The sequence below is a fragment of the Lethenteron reissneri genome, chromosome 8, assembly GCF_015708825.2.
Source record: "Lethenteron reissneri isolate LAM-NWPU_2019-01 chromosome 8, ASM1570882v1, whole genome shotgun sequence".
In the NCBI taxonomy this organism is placed as follows: domain Eukaryota; kingdom Metazoa; phylum Chordata; class Hyperoartia; order Petromyzontiformes; family Petromyzontidae; genus Lethenteron; species Lethenteron reissneri.
This window is the reverse complement of record NC_083786.1, coordinates 8366360-8384788: the sequence shown is the minus strand read 5'-3', so window position 1 is coordinate 8384788 and position 18429 is coordinate 8366360. Positions and strand designations below refer to the sequence as shown.

At 52.3% G+C, this 18429-nt stretch overlaps 1 protein-coding gene across 1 annotated transcript in view; it reads left to right on the top strand.

Moving 5' to 3' along the window:
* LOC133362552 (nidogen-1-like) overlaps positions 1 to 18429 on the top strand; it is a 36338-nt gene that overhangs the window by 12386 nt on the left and 5523 nt on the right. Inside the window, exons 9-10 of the mRNA XM_061581504.1 lie at positions 135 to 258; positions 14667 to 14773. Coding sequence (XP_061437488.1) covers positions 135 to 258; positions 14667 to 14773 — 231 coding nt within the window. The remainder of the gene's footprint in view (positions 1 to 134; positions 259 to 14666; positions 14774 to 18429) is intronic.

Below are 18429 nucleotides of genomic sequence, written 5' to 3'. Positions count from 1 at the left end.
CCTCACTCCGTGCCCCCCCCCCCGCTCCGTGTGACCCCCCCCGTGATTCTCACTCCGTGCCCCCCCCGCTCCGTGTGACCCCCCCCGTGACCCTCACTCCGTGCCCCCCCCCCCCCCCCCCCCCACGGACCCAGGCACCCGTCGTCTCGAGTGCATGCTGCGGGGCCAGGGCCCACGACACCGCTTCCTCGAGGGCCTCCAGTACCCGTTCGGCATCGCCGCCTACGCCGACCACCTCTACTACACCGACTGGCGCCGGTAACGGACCCCCCCCCCGCCCTCCCCCCCCCGCCTCCCCCCCCGCTCCCCCCAAACTCTACCGCCGACTCGCCGTTGACGCGGCGACAAAGGCAAAGATCCCCCGCGTAGCATTCGCAGACCGTGGGGGCAAGTGCCGTTAGCGAGCAGCACCTGCGAAGGCCGGCGCGCCGCACCGCGCGCTCATCTGAGGCTGAGTCGACCTTGGGGAGGGTCCAGGGCTGGTTCAGATAATCGTCACCGATGTCAACTGGCGGGCGGGAATCGAACTCGGGTCGCCGGGTTGGTGGCGTAGCACGCAAACCGCTGCGCCACCGCTTCCCACTGGTAGCACCGGGGGTAACCCATGAACATCGGAACAACGTTCGCTCAACGCTGGCTCAGCGTTCCACGTTTAATGGATGGGTAACCTCACATCTAGCAGAGACGCTTTCTCTTAAAGGTGCTTCGGGCAGGACCCTCTTGAAGGGGATTCTCGAGACTCGCCGATGCACTGCAGCCGCAGCCGCAGCAGCAACGACGACGACGGCGACATTTAGTTTGACCAGGTGGCAACTGGAGAGACGGCATAGTCGCAGCTGTAAGAGTGACACTCAAGCTACCAAGCTGTCCTCTCTCTCTCTCTTCCTCTCTCTCCCTCTCACCGACGCACACCCAGCTCACGTTCCGCACTCGCGCCCCGTGCTACCCACGCATTCCCGCTGTCGCGAGCAACTCAGGGCAAACGAATCACAGCGAGCGGCAGCAAACAGCAGCAGCAGCGGCGGCGGCAGGAGAACAGAGCGCCTTGTGTCAGGGGCTGGGTTGGGCATTTTTTTGTTTCGCTTCGCCGTCTGGACGATGTACGACCCCCGTGTGTCTGATCAGACATCTGTGTCCAATTCCCAGCCTGGATTATGTGAGTTGGATGTCATCGCGGGCGGGTGGGCGGGCGGGTGAGCGTGGGAGCGGGTGGGCGGGTGGGCGGGTGAGCGGGTGGGCGGGTGAGTGGGTGAGTGGGTCGGTGGGTAGGTGAGTGAGTGAGTGGGTGAGTGGGTGAGGGGTGAGCGGGTGAGTGGTTGGGCGGATACGTGGGTGAATGGGTCGGTGGGTGAGCGAGTGAGCGGGTGAGTGGGTGGGTGGGTGAGTGGGTCGGTGGGTGAGTGAGTGAGTGAGTGGGTGGGTAAGTGGGTCGGTGGGTGAGCGAGTGAGCGGATGAGTGGGTGGGCGGGTAAGTGGGTGAGTGGGCCGGTGGGTGAGCGAGTGGGCGGGTGAGTGGGTGAGTGGGTGAGTGGGTGAGTGGGTCGGTGGGTGAGTGAGTGAGTGAGTGAGTGAGCGGGTGAGTGGGTGGGCGAGTGAGAAAGTGAGCGGGTGAGTGGGTCAGTGGGTGAGCGAGTGAGCGGGTGAGTGGGTGAGAGGGTGGTTAGATTTGACCCGTGGAGGGAGGAGGAGGAGGGTGGTGATGCCAGTTGGCGGGGGGTTGGAATTTTTGGTTGTCTGTCGCGTTATTGGGGCAAACGCGGACCTGAACGTTTGCTCAGGCGGTTCGAGCCTGGCGGACGCCCCGATCAATACTGCGGCCGTGGTCGCGTAGCGGTTCTCGCCTCTCTTTCCTTTCTCTGTCGTAATTCATCGGTAAATCGGTTTGCCCGGCTGCAGAATGCCACCGAGGGGGGGAGGGGGGGGGGTGGCACGCCACGCTGAGTCGTCATCGTCGCTGTAGAAACTCACCAGCGGGGCCGTGCCAAGCCACAGCCTGCCGGGAGAAGAGCGAGCCGTACACCGCAGACGAGTTCCCACGTTGTGAAGGAAAGTGGTTGAGTAGTGGCAGTGGTAAAACACGGTGGGGGGTGGGGGGGGAGGCAAGGGGGAGGGGTAGGGGGGGTGTTTGCCCACCACCCCCTCCCCACGGTTCCAATCGACCTGTCAACGCGTCTTGCGTGGCGCTGGTGCTCGCTCACGGCAGCCCTGATCCCCGCTGTTGGTGGAGTGGGGGGCTCGGAGCTTAGCGCGAGACTGCGGGGCGTAGGAGACGGGGAGGAGGAGGGGGTGGTGGAGGGGCTGGGGGGGGAAGGGCGATGATTATAATCCGCGTTGACACAAGAACTCAACACTTTGCTCAATAACACTGCGACCTTAAACCGTAAAAAAAAGTATTTATATATATACTAAAAAAAACTAGGCTAAGCCAAAACTCGTTGCACCAGGTAGTGCCCACTCGGCTATGAGCCCTTGCTGTTGTTGCTGTTCAGAGGCGACCGCGTCGTACTTGACGATGGCTCATCATCGCAGTGGCTGATAGCATCATCATCACCATCGCCGACATCATCATAGTGGAGGACGAGGAGGAGGAGGAAGGGGGGGGGGTGGAACAAACCCGGAGGATGAATCTGGAGAACGATCCACGCTGGGTCACCACGGGGAGGGGGAGAGAGAGAGAGAGAACACAAATGCACGGCAGCAGCAGCAGGAATCATCGCCAGGGTCTGGGATCGAACCCCACGCTCATGCTGCGTGCCGGGCGAGCGAGATAAACACCTCCTCGCCACCGCTGGTGATGTTGTGGGAAATGGTCCTTCTTAAAGAATGAGGGCCATTGCCCGAAACGTCGCTTATTATATGTATTTCACGTAGAAATCGATTTCCTTTCAAGGCCGCAGTGCAATTGACGAACGTGTGTTGGAGTTCGTCATCGTCGTTGTTGTTGTTAACGACTACCAACAGCAGCAGCAGCATCACTCATCAATAATAATGATGATGATGATGGCGATGAGTTTGATTTGTGTCCGGGCGCGGCTCGTTCAGCGGCGCGGAAAGAATTCCACGCGGGAGGAGAGAGAGAAGGGGGCGAGTGTGGAGGAGAGAAGGAGGAGATGGGGAGAGGAGAGGGGAGGAGAGGGGAGAGGAGAGGAGGGAGGAGAGGGGGGAGGAGAGGGGAGAGGAGAGGAGGGAGGAGAGGGGGGGGGCGTGTGGGGGAGGAGAGGGGGAGGAGAGGAAGAGAGGGGGGGGGGCGTGTGGGGGAGGAGAGGGGGAGGAGAGGGGAGAGGAGAGGAGGGAGGAGAGGGGGGGGCGTGTGGGGAGGAGAGGGGGGGAGAGGGGTGGGAGGAGAGGGGGGGGGCGAGTGGGGGAGGAAGGGGGGGGGAGAGGGGAGAGGAGAGGGGGGAGGAGAGGGGTGGGAGGAGAGGGGGGAGGAGAGGTGGGGGGGCGTGTGGGGGAGGAGAGGGGGGGAGGAGAGGGGGGAGGAGAGGGGTGGGAGGAGAAGGGGGAGGAGAGGTGGGGGGGGCGTGTGGGGGACGAGAGGAGGGGGGGATGCGGCTGGATTCTGGGGACATTCTCGAGATGCCAGGCAAAGCGGGACGTCCCCGACATGCCCGTGATGGTTGTGTTGCTCCGATTCAACTGATTGGTCCATGCGCCACGCAATGCCACGCGCAATGAACAATGCACACACGCAGACACACACACAGACACACACACACGCAGACACACACACACACAGACACACACGCACGCAGACACACACACGCACGCAGACACATACACACACAGACACACACACACGCAGACACACACACACACAGACACACACGCACGCAGACACACACACGCAGACACACACGCAGACACACACACACACAGACACACACGCACGCAGACACACACACGCACGCAGACACATACACACACAGACACACACACACGCAGACACACACACGCACTGCGCCCCGCATAACACGCAGCTTGGAGGGTAAATACCCATGCGTACTGCACAAAGACCACCACCCCCCAACTTGTATATCTGTTGCAGACTGTAGGGGCAAGTGCTGTTAGCGAGCAGCATGCATGAAGGCCGCCACGGTATACGAGGCGGTGGTTTGGCTAGGACCACGCCCAGTCGCCTTTGTCTCCCCGGTGACGATGTTTACACGCCGCTCCAGTGGTGCATTTGAGGCTGAGTTGACCTAGGGCAGGCCCATGAATGTTTCCAATAATCGTCACTGGTGTTGGTGGTGAGCGGGAATCAAACTCGGGTGGTTGGGGTTCATGGCGCAGCGCTTTAGTCACTGCACGGCTGGTCCCACTCCACACACTCCACCCACACACTGCTCACACCACACACACACACCACTCACACTACCCACACACCACCCACACACCACTCACACCACCCACACACCACCCACACACACACACCACCCACTCCACCCACACACACCACCCACTCCACCCACACACACACTGCCCAAACCACACACACACCACCCATTCCACCCACACACACCACCCACTCCACACACACACCACACACTCCACACACACCACACACTCCACACGCACCACCCACTCCACCCACACACACCACCCACTTCACACACACACCACCCACTCCACACACACACCACCCACTCCACCCACATACCACACACTCCACCCACTCCACCCACACACCACACACGCCACCCACTCCACCCACACACCACACACTCCACACACACACACACACCATCCACTCTACCCACACACTACACACACCACACACACACTCCCTACCCACACCACCCACACACACACACCCACACACTGCCCACACCACACACCCACTCCACCCACACCACACACCCACACACCCCACCCACACACACACAAACCACACACACACACTACACACACCACACACCACCCACACACTACACACACCACCCACTCCACCCACACACACCACCCACACACACACACAAACACACCACACACACCACACACACACCCACACATCCACACACACCCCCACACACACACAACACACACACTCCACACACTCCATAACGTCGCGTCCTCTGCCGGCGCCCCCGCCGATGGGGGGGGGCAGGCGGGGGGGGGCAGGCGGGGGGGGGGGCAGGCGGGGGGGGGCATCGGCAGCCATCAATGGCTGGCGCCTGGCGACTGATGAGAGATCTCCAGCGATGCTGCGCGTGGACTCCGCCGGCTAATTGAGTCGCGGATTCAGGCGACCGTCAAATTGAATCGTTCGCCCCGCGTGTGTTTGCCAGCGCGTTGCGCAACGGAGTCAGGGGTGGGGGGTGAGGCCCTATCAAACAAATAATAATCATAAATACTCCAACGACGACGACGACAACACAAAGCCACGAGGCAGGATAAAATCAAGCTTCGGAAGTCTTGTTTATTTTTTTGACTGAAACCCAAACTTGTTTTTGTTTAAATGACCAGGTGAAGCCCACTGAGATATTGGTTATTGTTTTCAGAAGCTACCCCCCACCCGCAACACACCCACGCTTCAGAAGTATTTAATTAGACGGCGGCGGCGGCGATGACGTCACCATCCGAATTGTGACGTTGCCCTTTCCCCTCTGACGTCACCGTCGCCACGTGGCACTTTATGCCGTGGCCGAAAAGGCTTCGACGGAATCCCGTTATCGCTGGAGTTTCATCGCCATAAATGTTTTTTTTTTACGAGGGGGGCCGCAAGGTGGGGGGGGGGTCGTGGTTGGGGGGGGATCGTGGGTGGGGGGGTGCAAGAGTTCTAATTTATTTGGTCGGTTTCTTTATAGATAGAGTCCCCTGCACTGATAAGTGTTCATCACCACCCACCATCCATGTTACAGATGACAATCAGACGGGCGGGCCGCGGGACTCTCCGCGTAAAACAAAACAATGTGGACAGGTTGGCAACCCCAGCCTGGGCGTGCCCGCGACGTCGCCCGGACGTGGTGCGGCTGGCTGAGTTGATGCCGCGTGGCGCCCCCTGCTGCCCCGTTCGCTCTCATCGCTGCTCATCAACCCGCGCTGACGTTGCGCTTTTGCGCGCAACTGTGGGGCAATTTTGTTCAACCCAGTTTGTTACAGGCACGTGGTGCAGACACGTGGTACAGACAGGTGGTATAGAGACAGGTGGTACAGACACGTGGTACAGACACAGACAGGTGGCACAGACACGTGGTACAGACACGTGGTACAGACAAGTGGTACAGACTAGTGGCACAGACACGTGGTACAGACACGTGGTACAGACAAGTGGCACAGACAGGTGGTACAGACACGTGGTACAAACACGTGGTACACAAACACGTGGTACACAGACACGTGGTACAGACAGGTGGCACAGACACGTGGTACAGACACGTGGTACAAACAGGTGGTACACAGACACGTGGTACAGACACGTGGTACATAAGCGCGCGAACTGGATGGGTATTGGAACATCGATTCCCAACGGCGATGCAACAGCGCTCCCTTTGGTCGCCGCGGCGGCGAGATGTCAACTCCCTCACCTGGTACGCAGGAGGCCGTGGGTTCGATCCCGACCCTGACGCCTGCTGCTGTATTTTTAAATCCTTTATATTAAGTTCACTTGCTTGCTTGCGTGCTTGCGTGCTTGCGTGCTTGCTTGCTTGCTTACGACCGTGCAAATCTTTCGGTCGTTTTTTAACCCACTTCCCTTGATCCAATCGAGCTGACATTTTGCACACAGACTCGTTGTGCGTGACAATTAATTTTCGTGAAATTTTTTCCCCAAAATTTTACACTTTTTAGGAATTTTTTTTATATTTAATTACCAATTGCTTAATGGTGGCAGGCAATCATCTGACCCATAGGTGGCAGCCATCTCAAGCCAGAGGACGAGAGGACTCTAGCCGCCACGCATATAAAGGATTTATAGTGAAAAACTTTGTTTTTACGGGTACATTTTTTTGGAGTTTGCAGTATCTCTCTCCCCATGGTCGATCCTGGAAATACAAACACGACCAGTGGGAGTTGAGGTGGGTAGAGCACTTATATTTGGCTGCTGCTTTAAATTCCCACACGTTGATAAGCCACTTTCGTTGAGCTATCATTTGTGGCCAGGTCACTTCTGAAAAGCAAGCTAATAGCTCGGTGAGCCTCAGCTGGTAAGATTAACAAAAACATCGTTTCGTTTTATTTGTGATTTATTTTCGTTTAAAGCGATTTGCTTACCTTACCTATCCTTTACACTCCTATCGTGTTTTTTTGTGTTTGTTGTTGTAACGTTCTGATCCCGTGCCCTTTACTGGACATCTGTGAAAAAAGTAACTTGACAGCTCATCGGATTCCTCCTGCGGTATAAATAAAAACCCTGATAAGTCTATTGGCAGGTCGCGCGCGGTGGGGTAAAGCGTGGGTAGGCCCCTTCCGTGAGTGAGCGGTTGTGCAAGCGAGCAATTGCAGGGCTGCACCTTTACCTTCAGCTTTCCTGTTGTGGGCGTGGGGAGGGAGGGAGGGGGTGGGGGGGTACCGCCAATGTAACTCAGTCTCGGCGTGCCTGCCAGAGGTCGCAAACGGGTTTTGATTCCTTACCCGTACCCGTACCAGGCCGCACCAGGGTCGCAAACGGGTACCCGTACCCTACCCGATACCCGGCTACCCATACCCGGCCGGGTATCGGGTAGGTTACGAGTATCGGATACCCGATTGCGACCTCTGGGATGAAGCCATGTTGCAGGCGCGGGTGGGTTAATTCTAGGAACTTGAATTGTGAGAAGAGACAAGACGTTGGGAAATGAATGACAAACGGTGACTCACCAGTGACTCACGGCCTACCCGTACCCGGCCGCACCAGGGTCGCAAACGGGTACCCGTACCCGGCTGGGTACGGGTAGCCGGGTATCGGGTAGGGTATGGGTATCGGGTACCCGGTTGCGACCTCTGGTGCAGAGGTGGGGGGCGAGGTGGGGAAAGGGGCAGTTATGAAGATGGTAAGCGGGGAGGGGGTGGAGTTGGTGAGCCAAGAGATTCCGCCAAAGCTGTTCCAGTAATTGCACTCCTGAAAAAATAAAATCTCAACCAGATTTAATTTGGTTTCTCTCACTTCCGCGTGTTCCACTTTTCGCGGAGGTTCAAATCAAATAAAATGTAAAAAATATTTAATATGCATTGGTGGGGTGGAGCGCTAGCACGGGCGCCACGGTGGCTAGGAGATGTTAACTACCTCGCCTGGTATCCAGGAGGTCGTGGGTTCGATCCCGACTCTATAGCCTGCGGTATATTTGAAGTTTGCGTCTTTTTTCTCCCCGCCGTCGCGTGGATTTTCTCCGGGTCCTCCGGTTTTTTTCCCTCCACATCTAGAATCAACACGTGTGTTTAGACCATTTGGCTGATATGCGGCATGGGAAGTCCTACACCCAGCAGTTTCAGAAACAGAACATTTATTTTCACGGGTGTCCAGTAGGGGCAGAACGTGAAACCAAACAAACAGTACAAACACACTCGATAGGAGTGGAACGTGTAGGAAAGGTTAACAGTAGCTTGGCAAAGGGCTGTTAAACATAAATGTATTATGATATGTATATATATATCTTATAGAGGTGACTTTTATAACAAAAATTGTGTGAGCCAATTAAGACCAGCCGTCTCGTTTGTCAAGGGAGTTTTGGGAAGTAAAATAACACGATTCCCAAATGTGTTTCGATTTAAAGCTTTCGTGATTGCAGGGATTCATCTCCTTGGTTCTTTCGGTAAAGTCACGTAGAAGGGAAATAATAAAATAATGAAAATAAAACATAATAAAATACGTAGAAGGGAAATAATAAAATAATAAAACATTTAAAATATGTTTTATTTTTATTATTTTATTATTTCTCTTCCATGTGACTTTACCGAAAGAACCAAGAAGATGAATCCCAAATGTGTGTTGAGCGGCTGAGCTGAGCTGCCAGGGTTCACAGTGCGCAAGAGCTAACCAGAGCTCAGCGAGTGGGCTTGACCTGGCGAAAAGAAGAGAGATTCGAGCTACTGCGTATGTACGCATGTATGTTGAACTTCTTTCGCACCATACGTAGCCGGCCGTGCTCATCGAAGGTGCGGGGGAAGGACAACACTCTCTGGGTCTCTCAAACTGAACGCAAACAACAAGCAGTTCTAAAGAAATTCGTTTTCAATCGAGGTGATTTACAAGTGCACAGCCCCCAGTGGCTTCGTAATATCGGAAGGAAGAGCGTTCCAGACGGCCGCAGAAGTGCATCTGAAAGCGCCGCGCGGTGCGGTGACCGCCGTCTTTGTTTTGACGGCCAGCCAAAGGCCGCCGCTGCCGCCGCTGCAGCTGCTGCTGCTGCTGCGAGGATGACCGGAGTTCGCGTGATGGTTCATGCTCCGGAAACGAGACGCCGCGAGGTTATCGTGGTTCATTTGTGGCAAGCACTTTGTGTTGCAACGAGCGCGACCTCGTCACCGCGTTCGTGCAACGAGCCGTGGGCCAGTTGCAGCTTGGCGAGCACTCGAGACGGACACGGTCAGACGGGGCGGCAGTTAGGGCACGCGGTCCGTTGCAGAGATAGCGGAAGGGTTGACGGCCGTTGGATTGAGAGCGACAGAGAGAGGACAGGGCGCGTGTCGGCCGTGCCAATGGGGAGCTCATTTTTAACTCCTTTATATTAAGTTCACTTGCTTGCTTGCTTGCGCGCTTACGACCGTGCAAATCTTTCGGTCGTTTTTTAAACCCACTTCCCGTGATCCAATCGAGCTGACATTTTGCACACAGACTCGTTGTGCGTGACAATTTATTTTCGTGAAAAAAAATTCCAAAATTTTCCACTTTTTAGGAAGAAAAAAAATTCATATTTAATTTAAAATACCAATGTGATAAAAATGAAACTCTTACTCAAGAAAAACAGAAATGAATAATAAAATAAAACCGATGCCACGCATATAAAGGATTTATAGTGAAAAACTTTGTTTTTACGGGTTAATTTTTTAAAGGGCGAAGCAATAAGTGTGAGAGCGAGAGACCAATTAAAGACAACAACCACAGCAGCAGCGGCAAGGCGAGTGTGTGAAAGAGAGCGTGGCTGTTTGTCTCGCGAGAGATCGTAATAAGAATAATACTTGCATTATTTTTATATATCCATTAAAGCCTGGCTGAATCCCAGGACTCAGAGACGGAGTCTCTTTATTTTTTAGACTGCAAGAAGGAATCCGATGAACTATAAAGCTCTTTTTACTTCACAGATGTCCAGTAGAGGGGCCGCGGGGGTCAGCGAGTTGTAAGCAGCAAACAATACAGCGACAAAACATCGATCGGAGTGCAAAGTAGGGGAAAGGTAAGGGAATAATTTGTAATAAATAAATCAAATACGAATGAATACAAATAAGTACAAATTGCATAAGTGCGTAAATTACAGCCGATTTTCCGACACTAAATGCAAGCTTTGGTCAAGGCAGCAATACAACAACAATAACAACAGTCCCAGAGCACAGCAAGCCCGTCAATAAAATTGCACCTTAAAATGTATCTCCACTTTGTCTGGAGGCTTCCCCGCCACATTGGGACGTGTAGCAGAGTCCACGAGTAATGGACTGCGACACATTTTTGAATCCAGATTGAAAACGAATTTCTTTAGAACTCCTTTTTGTGTTTAGTTTGTTTTACCCCCCCCCCCGCACCCCCAATGAGCATGGTTTGCTAAGTGCGGTGTGAAAAAGTTCAACATAGATAGACTCACACACAGACCCATCGACTCACACAGAGACCCATAGACTCACACACAGACCCATCGACTCACACAGAGACCCATCGACTCACACACAGACCCACAGACTCACACACAGACCCATCGACTCACACAGAGACCCATCGACTCACACACAGACCCATCGACTCACACAGAGACCCACAGACTCACACAGAGACCCATAGACTCACACACAGACCCATCGACTCACACACAGACCCATCGACTCACACAGAGACCCACAGACTCACACAGAGACCCACAGACTCACACAGAGACCCACAGACTCACACACAGACCCATCGACTCACACACAGACCCATCGACTCACACACAGACCCATCGACTCACACAGAGACCCACAGACTCACACATAGACCCATAGACTCACACACAGACCCATCGACTCACACACAGACCCATCGACTCACACAGAGACCCACAGACTCACACAGAGACCCATAGACTCACACAGAGACCCATCGACTCACACAGAGACCCATCGACTCACACAGAGACCCACAGACTCACACAGAGACCCATCGACTCACACAGAGACCCACAGACTCACACAGAGACCCATCGACTCACACACAGACCCACAGACTCACACAGAGACCCATCGACTCACACAGACACCCATAGACTCACACAGAGACCCATCGACTCACACAGACACCCATAGACTCACTTAGAAACCCATAGACTCACACAGAGACCCAGCCAAACATTCCACAAACGCATGTTGATTCAAAGGGAAAACCCTGAGGAGCCGGAGAAATATCCACGTGACCACGGGGAGAGAATCAAACGCGGCGAATGTATCGCTTCTTCAGCAGCACACAACGACTAAAACTATTTATTTTAATGTATTTTACCACGTAAGGCCCACTGAGCTTTCCATAGCTCTTTTTCAAAAGCGACCTTGCTATCACAAATGATCGCTCAATGAAAGTGGCTTTATGATCGCGTGAAAAATGTACAGCAGCAGCAGCTGTAGCAGCAGCCAAATATAAATACTCTCCACACCTCAAGCCTCCACTGCCCGTGTTTGTGTTTCCAGGAGTGCCCGCCGGTTAGGGACATGGAGCGAGCCTGAGGGTTTGGTTTTCGGAGCCACCGACACCGCCCCAGTGCTGCAGGATAGGGAAGCCTCTGTGACGAGATGGGGGATGGGGGGGGGGCTTGGGGAAGAGGAGGAGGGGGGGTGGGGTGAGGGTGGGGGCTGGGTGGGAGAGGGGGGCTGCGGATGGAGGGGGAAGGGCACTTCAAAAACGCAGCCCTCGCTGAGCTGCAGTGTTCGGAATCAGCAGCTGGATTTAATATTGGAGGAGGAGGAATCCGATGAGTTGTGAAGCTCTTTTTCACAGATGTCGAGTAGGGGGCGAGTCAGAAAGTAACAACAACAACAACGGCGATTTCGCTGCCAGATCGGCAAGTTCATTACTTTGGGCTTCCCCAGCGAATTGCTTTTATTTTGTGTGTTTAGTTTGTTGTCCTTCCCCTCCGCACCTCCGATTAGCGCGGTTGGCTACGTACGGCGCGAAAGAAGTTCAACGTACATACATGCAAACGGGTTGCTGTTGTGATAGCCTGCAGGTATGTAGAGTTACCGTTTTATTACCGGTTCATTCCGTGGGATACTTGGGTAACATCGCCTGGCGGTGTGATGGACATCCGAACTCGCAGTCGAGTCTCGATTGTCCACGCTATTGACGGGGAGGACGGCCGCGGATGCTTAAAAAGTCGTGGATAATTTTAAAAAATCGTGGATAATCCAAAAATATTTAAAAAATTCCACGGATCTCTTTGCCAATAAAAAAAAACCACTGACATAGGTGCAAATTACGTTTAAGTTGTGAAAATTTATTTCGTTGATGAACAAAACTAAAATTTGTAATAAACAATAGGCCGATCGATGCGCTTGCTCGGTGATAATTGCACTTTCGGTGATAATGACACTTTCCTGCTCCCGCGCAGACGACCCGGCCCACTAGGTGGACAGCAGCAGAGCCACGCCAATCATCAGTCAATAAAACTCCGCCCACTGTGTGTAAAGATATGGCAACTACTGTACTGTAGAGGAGATCACGTGGATTTCGGATGAACTGGAGCAACATATCTTCTTGGTTTTTTCGGTAAAGTCACGTAGAAGGGAAGTAATAAAATAATGAAAATGAAACATAATAAAATATTTTATTATGTTTTATTTTTATTATTTTATTACTTCCCTTCTACGTCACTTTACCGAAAGAACCAAGAAGATGAATCCCTGCAGTCACGAAAGCTTTAAATCGAAACGGAGCAACGTATTTGTTCGGTTTAAGCACTGTGACTTGTCATAAACATTTCCAAGAAGAAAAATACACGGCCGTTTTTCGATAATTAATTTGGGCTTGAGGGGGTAAAACCAACGAGTTGTTATTAGTTGTGTCAAAATCTCACGCGGTTTATCCGCAATTCGGACAAAGCGCACGCGGATAATCGAGAGAGTACCGCATGACCCGGTGGTTCTTAACCTGGGGTGCATGCACTCCCTGGGGGTGCGAGGTGCCCTTTCTGGGGGGGGGGAAGGTGCGAGACATGGCCTGATTCTTTGTTCGAAGGTAAATCATCGAAAACACAAATCACGCGCGGGCACGTCAGTTGCGACAACTTGCTTTGTTTCATCAAACCCTCTGCATTTTTCATCTTGGTTCTTTCGGTAAAGTCACGTAGAAGGGAAGTAATAAAATAATAAAAATAAAACATTAATAAAATACTTCTCACGACGTTTTATTATGTTTTATTTTTATTATTTTATTACTTCCCTTCTACGTGACTTTACCGAAAGAACCAAGAAGATGAATCCCTGCAGTCACGAAAGCTTTAAATCGAAATTTTACCGCCTCTGCATTTTATTAACGTTGTACATTTTTGTCCTGATGGAGAACCAAAGGGGGGTGGGGTGGGGTGGGGGGGGTGCAAGGCTGCAGCGAAGGTTAAGAAGCACCGGGGTAGAAGGTTCAATCCGGCGACATCTGACGACTTTGTCTCGAGCTCCGCTGGGCGAGCGAGCGTCTGCGCCGTGTCTCAGACACCGGCATCTTTGAGCTCAGACCAACAACAAAAAACTCCTGAGAGCGGAGTGATGGGAGGGGGTGGGGGTGTGGGCAGGGGGGGGTCAGCGGAGTGGGTGTCTGGGGGGGGGGTGTTCTGGATCAATATCCCCACTTGCTCGCTCTGCCAAACAGAAGCCGTTTTGTCCAAATTCAGCCCTGGGAGGCTGGTTTCACGAAACGACTTTCGCATTCTAATTGGCGTTGAGTTATTGGGTTGTTTGTTGCTGTTATTATTTTTTTTTTACTCGGAATTAAATATTTAGTTTTGCGCGGCGAACGCCTTTTTCCAAAAAAGTAATCAATTTCATAATTACGATAGCATTGGGCGATGTGGACAAGTTAATATACCTGTCTTATAGCGAGTTGATTATCTCAGCCTGGTCACCAATTACTTATATAGAGACTCATAGACTCACAGAGAGACTCACAGACTCACAGAGAGACTCATAGACTCACGGAGAGCGCCAGACTCACATAGACAGCCACAGACTCACGTAGAGACTCGTAGACTCATCGTTGTGATTAAAAGGGGTTCTTAAATGCAATGAGTTGATGTTCTCAGACCGGTCACCAAAGATTCACGCGTAGAAAAATAATACGAAATAACATTTGTTATTTTAAAACAAAATTACTTACAAAGCTAGCAACATGAGAGAGTGCGGGATTGTGAGGTTGCCTCCTTGTATCCTGTCATAGCCATCACCATCGTCATCTCTTTGCCCACAATCATCACAACGGTGATAATGTTTTTTAACGCTCCCACTTTTCCATTGCCCCCTCCCCTCTTCTTCCCCCCCGCCACCCCCCTGGCCCCCACCCCTTCCCCTCGATGGTGACATCACCGCAGCGACGCGGTGGTCGCGGCGTCGCAGGGGCAGCAGACGGACGAGCACACGCCCACGCAGCGCTCTCACCCCTACGGCATCGCCACCGTCTACCCGCAGTGCCCCCCAGGTACGGCTACGGTGACCGGGGATCATCGTGTTGATCGTCGTCGTCATGATCGTCGTCATGATCGTCATCATGATCGTCATCATGATCGTTGTCGTGATCGCCGTCATGATCGTGATCATGATCATCATGATCATCGTCACGATCATCATCATCGTTGTCGTGATCGTCGTCATGATCATCATCATGATCGACGTCACGATCGTCGTCACGATGGTCATCATGATCATCGTCATGATCATCGTCACGATCATCATGATAATTGTCATGATCGCCGTCATGATCGTTATCATAATCATGATCATCGGCACGATCATCGTCATCTTCATCATTGTCGTGATCGTCTTCATGATCATCATCATGATCATCGTCATGATCGACGTCACGATGATCATCACGACCATCGTCATGATCGTCGTCACGATCATCGTCATGATCGTCATAATGATGGTCGTCATGATCGTTATCCTGACCATCGTCATCATCATCGTCGTCATTATTCTATTCTTCATTGGCATTTAGTTCATACTCATTGGCATCGTGTCATCACTCTCACGGCATCGCCACCATCTACCCACAGTGCCCCCCCCCCCCCCGGTACGGCTACGGTGACAGAGATCATCCTCACGATCATCGTCATCATCGTCGTCATCATCATCGTCATCGTCGTCGTCATCATCATCGTCATCATCATTGTCATCATTGCCATTGTTTTCATCGCCTGTACTGCATGACCACCGTCGACCCAGAGTGCCCCCCCCCCAGGTACAGCAGGACACATACACCGGTTGAGGTCATCGTCACCACAGTCATCACCGTCATCATCATTGTATTCATCGGCACTGTCATCATCGCCATCGTCTTGATCACCCGTACAGCATCGCTGCCGTATACCCACAGCGCGCCCTCCTGTTGCGACGGAGCACCTGAATCGTTGGGAATCATTGCCATAATCGTCATCATCGTCGTTTTTTGTCATTTTTTTCATTGATTATATTACCATCGTTGTCATCGCCTTCTTAATTGTCGTCATCATCATCACCACCATCATCATCATCATCTACATTGGATGCATCATCTTCATTGTCATCATAATCGTTATCTTCTTCATCATCGTGCATTGTCATCACCATCACGATTATCGTCACCTTCATTAACATCATCATCATCACCATTGTCTTCTTCATCCGTACTACAGCATCACCACTGTCTTCCCACAGTGCAATATTTATGTAAAATCCACGCGACGCAGAATTTGGCAGAGAAAGACGTTTCTATAAGAAGGCTAGAGTGTGAAAGAGAGAGTGAGACAGAGAGAGCGGATGAGAGAGAGAGAGCAAGAGAGAGAGAGCGCGACCGAGAGAGAGCGAAACAGGGCGAGAGAAAGCGAGAGAGAGCGAGAGAGGGTGAGAGAGCATGAGAGAGTGAGAGAGTAGGAGGGAGCGAGAGAGAGCGAGAGAGGATGAGAGAGCGAGAGAGAGCAAAAGAGAGAGAAAGAGAGGGTGAGAGAGCATGGGCGAGCGAGAGAGAGAGAGTAGGAGGGAGCGAGAGAGAGAGATAGAGTGACAAAGAGAACGCAAGAGCGAGCTCCACGTTTGAGAAGATGATGACCTAAGCCTGACCCCAAACCCACATCCGCCTAACAAACCAGAGCCTCTCTTTTGCGGTTTATAATTCACTGTTTGTACCGTCGACTCGTTTTGTTTAGAGAGAGCATTTAATGAAAACACAATACAATAATATAATTAAACAGAACATCTTTGTGCCAAGGAAAAGCACGTCCCACATGATCCCTCGTGTGTGCGGGATTGAAGATGGGCCGCGGTTTTTAAGCTGAGCGCAGGGTCCCAGAAACAAACAAAAATCACTGAAACGCCAAACGGCCAGCGACAAACAGCACGATTAGGAAGTGGAAATAGATGACATACAAGTTAGCTGTTAATTTTGTGTTCACAAGCGACCTGGCTATCACGAACGATAGCTCAACTAAAGCGGTGTATCATCACGTGAAATACATAGCAGCAGCCAAATGCTTTAAACGCGTGACGTTGATTCTGGATGTGGAGGGGAAACCGGAGGATTCGGAGAAAAAAATCCACGCGACCACAGGGAGAGAATGAGATGCAAACTACAAATATACAGCAGGCGTCAGGGTCGGGATAGAACCCACGACCTCCTGCGTACCAGGCGAGGGAGTTAACATCTCCTAGCCACCGTGATGATGATGAGAGAGAGAGACACGTAAACTCCAAATATACAGGACACGTTAGGGTCGGGATCGAATCCACGACCTCCTGCGTACCAGGTGAGGGAGTTAACATCTCCTAGCCACCGTGATGATGATGAGAGAGAGACACGTAAACTCCAAATATACAGCACACGTCAGGGTCGGGGTCGAACCCACGACCTCCTGCGTACCAGGCGAGGGAGTTAACATCTCCTAGCCACCGTGATGATGATGAGAGAGAGAGACACGTAAACTCCAGATATACAGCACACGTCAGGGTCGGGATTGAACCCACGACCTCCTGCGTACCAGGCGAGGGAGTTAACATCTCCTAGCCACCGCTGCGACCGAAGGGAGCGCTGTCGCAATCACCGTTGGGAATCGATGTTCCAACACCCGTCCAGTTCGCGCGAACCTCCTAATAAAGTTGAGAGTCGCTGTGAATCGTAAAAAGAATGAAAGTCACGTTAACATATTTTTATATTTTTTTAACGAGAGGCCACTCGCGAATTTTAATTACATCCCCCCTCCCGCCGCAGCCATTATTTCATTACGTACAAAACAAGCCACGCTCGGGTGAGTTGTGATTTTGCCCACGTTCACACATCTGCCGAGCAGATGTTCAGCAGGCTCACCGGCCGAAACCTCTCGGTTTTAATGAGACGTTTTTAATTCCCGCCAAAGGCACGTCCGCCAAAGAAATTCACGATCGGAACTGGCGCTACGTAGTTTTTTGTTTTTTTTGTTATTATTTTTGCGCCAGTGCCCGCTGAGTTTCCCACTGGGTTCAAATCGAGGGGTTCAGCCAAGTTGTGTTATCTCAAGTTCAGATACAAACTGAACTACATGCTGAGCATTTTTTGTTTATTTACCAGGTAAGGCCCGCTGAGATGTACAGTACAGCTCTTTTTTAGAAGTGACCTGGCCACAAATTATGGCTCAACAAAGTGACGTATTCATGTGGAAATTGACAGCAGCAAAACTATTTAAATAATCTCATGGGGTGAGCGAGACTGGGGGGGCGGGGGGGAGTTGGATCTTTTTAGCTGGGGCCGCGACCTTCGGACAGCAGCTGCCGTGAAGCCGGCAGTTGCAGGGCTGCCCCTTTGCCATCGTGCTGCACATTTACAGCGGCCACATACTCTGAAGGAGTGACGTTGATTCTAAATGTGGAGGGAAAAACCGGAGGACCCGGAGAAAAATCCACGCGACCAGGGGGAGAGAGGCACGCGGACTCCAAAGGTACAGCAGGCGTCAGGGTCGGGATCGAACCCATGACATCCTGTACACGAGGCGAGGGAGTTAACATCTCCTAGTCACCGTGGCGCCCTCACCTGTGGCGTGGCCCATAAACCACGGGAAACACAACGGCCTCATGAACCTCCATCCCAAAATCTTTACACGAGAGCCGTCACAATTTATTCATTTTAAA